At 35.8% G+C, this 6,000-nt stretch overlaps 1 protein-coding gene across 1 annotated transcript; it reads left to right on the forward strand.

The window, feature by feature from the left end:
• Nucleotides 1-536: 536 nt before the first annotated feature.
• On the forward strand, nt 537-5,748 carry TRIADDRAFT_54126 (uncharacterized protein; the record flags this gene model as incomplete). The annotated part of the gene is made up of 2 exons (XM_002110250.1): nt 537-548; nt 967-5,748. The coding sequence occupies 2 exons, from the start codon at nt 537-539 to the stop codon at nt 5,746-5,748; spliced, it is 4,794 nt and encodes a 1,597-aa protein (XP_002110286.1).
• Nucleotides 5,749-6,000: the final 252 nt, after the last annotated feature.

Genomic DNA, 6,000 nt, shown 5'->3' on the forward strand with positions numbered 1-6,000 from the left:
TCCTTCTAAGCTACCTCACATAATCGAGACTGTTGCATTTTTTTTTTTCAATGCCATCACTCAATCTGCAACTTACTATATCAATTCAATATTGTCAGGAAAAATAAGTACTAAAAAGAAAACAGTCCTTTGATTCCGTGAATGACAGCTATAGACTCCCTCTACAACAACAATATAGTACGGTAGTTATCCCATGCTTCAGGGCTAGCATTGGGCTGCGCTGTTTACTTGCATGGCCTGATAGAATCGTTGGAGAAATGCCTTTTCCTTATGAACGCTACGTAGCATAAGTACAAACTTGGGAGTTTCTACTATCTACTTTCGATACTATTGTTGGTAAATCAACCAACAAATGATGCAGTTCCGTAAACAACTCGAGATTATTCTAAGGTGGACTTTAAATCTTCAACACGTTGTGTATGTAACATGCATTATGCAGCGGACTCAAATTGAAGAACTGATATAGCAGTTCAACTACATGATCGGTATGAAAACTTCCTAGGAAGAAAAAAAGGGGTGCTACCCATGATGTTCGCATGGCAGGTGTGGTAAATGCTAACCAAATCAAATAATTTACTACTATATTCAGTACTGTACAACATAAGAGTTTGATCTTTATAACATCGTATCAGGCCTCCATGTCCACTCCACCCTCTTAGTATCAATTGCTGTATTTCAATTCTAAACTCTATTCCTGGACTACAATCCTATCCATTCGTTAAATAAATAAATAATTCGGAAACGGCGTTCTATTTCTAAGTATTCAATCATAAATTGTATTCGATACATATACTCGCACATATAATAATCTTCGACGTAGAATAAAATACTTAAATTGAAATACGCGTAAAAGAAATCGTACTGTGGAAAAACGAAGCGTAACTTTCCAAACTGGATTGTTATATTCAGTACTGTGGTATACGTAACAACTTATAAGTATCAAATTATTCCATCCTTAAAAAAAAGCTGGTCACGAAATTGGAAAATCGATTAAAAAGGGATCTAGTTATGTCAAACGCCTCATATGTCGATAAGGATGTCAATCTAAACTACCTTTATGATGAGGTACATATTTTACAAGTCTGGCAGAGCTATATTTTACGGGAACTGCAACAGGTGCGATTTTACGTTGGTCACACAGTTGATGGCACTTCACAAGATGGTACCTTGTCGCATTTATTGGATAACATGTCTCTATCTGGAAGAAGCGGTGCGTTATTAGTCACTAGCGATGGTCAATTATATCAATGTGCTGATTATTCTATTTCTATCTGCGGCGCTGTGAACTACGAAAGTAACATACAAGGCGGGTATGATGCAGTCACAAGCAATTTAGAAACCGTATTCAAACAAATAATAGAATGGAATAATTTGAATCCAAGTGCTTCCATCATCTCACAAAAAATAATTTTTCCCCTTCAAACGCATTATAACCATTGGACCTTAGGTTGTCTCATACTAAACTTTTCAGGCCAATCTTTGCTCAATAAAGCTGAGATAAGCGTTTATGATCCATTTGGTGAAGGTAGTATCCGCGATTCGGTAAAGGTTAAAATAGAAAATCTACTGAAAGAGGTCTTTAACTCCTCAAATGTTCAACTCGATATGAAGGATAATTCAGATCATATCAGACAACAATATGACGGTACCTCTTGTGGCGCTATTACTGCAGAGAATGGTAAAGACTTGTTGAACGGCGGTAATGAACGATTACAAAAGCAATACTGCAATCATACATCGAGCAATGATCTTCGCTTGCGACATTTGAAAGACGTCAGTACTCCTCAATTTGCTCAAAGGCAATGGCAAGCACAATATAGTGATATAAAAGGCGATAAAGAAATCCAAAACAAAGAACAAGTCAAGAAATCTTTGATAAAATGGATTCAAAATCTACAGGTCGAAGATAAATATCAAGTAAAGATGTCATTCAGAGCTTTATACAACATTAGTAAAGAAATGATGAAAGATAAAGGAGAAAACCTGTTTAAAAGATTAGCTGTCTTACGGAAGAAAGAAAGGGAGAAACCGAATAAAAAAAATCAAAAAGAGTCAGGAAATGGCGAGACGAAAACACTAAATCAATCAGGTTTAACTACCGCAGAAATAAACGAGATAGAAAAATACCTTCCCATACCATTCGGTAATCCGGGCCAACTTGATGCTTTATCTCAAACTGGTGTAGACCCTGCCAGATTGATATTGACCAATTTAAAAAAGTTTTTTAATAATCATAAAGAATCACTAGTTCAAGCTAATATTTATAGTTCAATTCTGGACGGCGCCAATCAATGGCAAGAAGGTAGCAGAAAATTTCTTGAGGATTTCTCCAAAACGTACGAAAATTACAAAAACGCAGGTGTTGCATCCGCCAAAGGAACTGACCATCAAACCAGACAATTAAAATTAAAACTATTCTCTTTCCCATCGCTAAATTCACTATTTCAGGATTGTGGCTGCTCTAATGCAAGCTGTATTCAAATAGAAAATGATATCACTACGATAAAGTCAGATGATGAAACTGCGATTAATCTTCTACGCAAACAGATTATTCTTGAACTAGAAGACGACATAGCCGGTCTTGGACAATTGGTTTACACCGATAGTGATTATCAAACTGGTCTTAAAGAACTGTTAGATGGGAAAATCATTGCACAAGCCCAAATGTTCTCTCTAATCTTGAGTCGAAAAGTGACAGACTTGCTCGTTAAGAGTATCGATATATATTACCAAAGACAAATTGGAACAAAACTACATCCCCCTTCACAAACAGGGCAAGCTGGGGCACACTTAGAAGAAAACGCGCAAGCCTACTTTTTAGCATTCATGATTACCGGCACTGTAGATCCTATTTTAGAACGAGATGATTATGACAGTTTAACACTGCAGGCCGCCCCCCAAGGCTTTAATACAGATGATTTTGTTGTTACTTTTGGAAAAGAAAGTGAAGGAAATAGATCCCGTCTCCTATGCCAAGTTAAACGTTCCTTAAAGAATGGTCTTGGGAAAGCAATCAGCCAGGCTTGGGAGGATTTTGACAAGCCAAAAAAATTTAACCCCAAAAGAGACTATATTGTATTTGTGACCGAAACGCACTCAGGATTAGATCATCTAAAACAAATGATAAGCAGCGCTCATTCATCGAGCGACGATGTAAATCACTTTCGCAATAGCATTTTTGGAGAAGTCGAGAAAGCATATAGTAATATTCATGACATTATCTTAGAAGAGGCATGCATAGATAGGCATGACGGTCAGATTAATCAAAAAGTGTTCAATTTCTTACTAAGAGTAAAAATTTTAGAATTTACCCAAGGTCATATAAGTAATATCAAAACTATAATAGGCAATTACAAAAATTGCAATACAGATGAAGCCCTAAAAACGTGGAACTCACTGTGTAAAGAAGTCGCCAAAGATAACGAAAGGGCTGGAATAATCACTCGCGAGCCCTTACCGGAACGCTATGAAAAACTCTTCGCTAAAATACAAAACGACCCTATATCAGACATAGATTTATTTGGAGAAGAAAACTTTCCACCAGTAGATGATTATTTTACCGGCAGACAAAAGGACTTAATAAAAATGAAAGAGAAGCTATTCTCTCCAGATCCTAAAAAAAAGGAAGAAGAGAAAAAATTGCTCACCCTTCTAGGTTTAGGTGGAGTCGGAAAAACTTATTTAGCGCTGAAATTTCTTCATAACGCCAAAGACCACCACGAAAGCATAAAATGTAGACTATTTTTTAACGCCGACGATGAGGAAACTTTAACCAATTCATACATTGAATTGGCTCGTCATCTAAATATTCTATCAGGAAAGTTGCAAATAGTAAGTCAAATCAGGAAAGTCAAAGGATGGCTTTGTAATAATACAGGCTGGATCATTTTATTCGATAATGCAACAATGAAATATAAAGACCTCATTAAATACATACCTCAAAAGGGAGGGTATATTGTTATCACAACACGCTGCGATAGCTTTGATGTCAACAAAATCCAAATTGATATAATGACAATAGAGGATTCCATCGAACTACTGGAGAAGGAAATAGGAGATTTCGAAAATGTCCTTGAAATGAATAAAGATGAACTCAATGAACTAGTTCAATTACTTGACTGTTTACCTTTAGCACTTGTTCAAGCAGCAGGCTATATTAAATTTAAATACATGAAAATCAGAGCATATATCAACTTATATAAAGAGAACTATGAGAAGCGAAAAGAAATGCTGGAATTTAATACCCCGGAACGCCCTAATCAACATATCCCAGTTTATCTCACTTGGGATATGAGTTTCAATGTAATTAAAAACACAGACTATGCTGAAAATATTATAACACTGTGTGCCTATCTGTCACCTAATGGTATCCACGAATCACTCTTGCTTCCTCTAACAGAGGGAAATCACAAAGCTCTAGATGAAGTATTAAAGACTCTATTCAGTCTATCATTGGTTAAAAGAATAGGATATGAAGTAATTAGCATTCACAAAGTTTTACAAGAGGTGATTCAAGTCAAACAAAGGCAAGACGAAAAACATAAGCAATGGATCGAGAAAGCAATAGATATTCTTGCCGAGAAATTCAAATGGGACAGAAACAAAAAGGACTCTATCGATTTAGCTAAAAGTTTAATTGTCCACATTACATGCGCCTTAGATCTGGCCAAAGAAGCTAATCTTAATTCTAATAAAATAACGTTTTTATTACATAGAATTGGTGTCTACTATTTGGATATCGAAAGCCTAAACTCACTGGCTGAGGGCTATTTAAGGCGTTCGTTAGAGGGAAATACTGGCGACAGCGATATTAGGAAAAGAACATATCGACAACTATTTAAGTGTCTAATTCGTGCAGAAAATTATACTGAAGCAAAAGAAATACTTGAAATAATTTTACCGGCAGACGAAAAAAATTATTCAATAGATGATCACTGCAATTTGGCTCTCTTATTAATGAATTCCAAAGGCGTACTAGTTGTCAAAGCTATCATTGGATACTTCACTTTATCGCCATCAAGGCATGGATCAGTCGAGATCTATTCGGGACAGAAAAAGCGAGAACATTTAAAGGAAGCGCAAAAGCAACTAGGCGAGGCACGAAAAAAGATTGAAGAAAATAACAGTCATCAAAATGGGGCGGTACATGCCAAGGTACTTCATTACTCAGGCCTCTGTTTATATAAACAGAAGCAGTATAATGAAGCAAAAAGTTTTTTTGACAATTCCTTGAAACTAAAACGCGATTATTACAATGAAGATCACTTTGAAATTGCTCGAACCCATCATGAAATTGGGCGTTGTTACTATATACAAAAGCAGTATGAAAACTCTATAAAAGAATTCGACGAAGCTCTTAGAATCAGGCGAAAATATTATAATAGTACGCAAACATTATCCACTTTAATTTATTTAGCTAAGTCATATAAGAACACCGGTGAAGTAGAAAAGCGTAAACTGGCAATAACGCTATTAGAGGAAGGACTCAAAATTCAAGAGAGATTAAAGCTTTCGCTAGATATTACATTGATATTGCTTGCAAAAATTTCTCTTGATTTAAATAGAAGAGAGGATTGTATCCGTTACATTGAAAGAATAAGCAATAAAAGTAAATTATCTAGGGAACTCAAGTCCGTTGGCGAAACCGACGTTATTAATTTTTCTAAACAAGAACCCAAACTCTCAACTGAAGAAGCCTTAACTGACAACTCCGAAAACACGGACAGTGTAGAAATATCCGATGATTAACGTATTTAGACGCGATCATCTGCATACCCTGGAAAAAAATATTACAAAAAGACCTTCAATTTCACTCCATCCAATAAAATAACAGACGCAGTCGTTGCCATAATTTCTCAATGATCAACTAATTTACGTAATTTAAAATAGAACCTTAGTCTGAAAAGATGACGCGCTACAACCTATTAATAGGTACACTTAATTTAAATCAAGCTAGCACCGTAAGGAAATTTTTTCACTATCCTATCTGAAGACTAGCAT

Source organism: Trichoplax adhaerens, genomic scaffold, assembly GCF_000150275.1.
Source record: "Trichoplax adhaerens TRIADscaffold_3 genomic scaffold, whole genome shotgun sequence".
In the NCBI taxonomy this organism is placed as follows: Eukaryota; Metazoa; Placozoa; class Uniplacotomia; order Trichoplacea; family Trichoplacidae; genus Trichoplax; species Trichoplax adhaerens.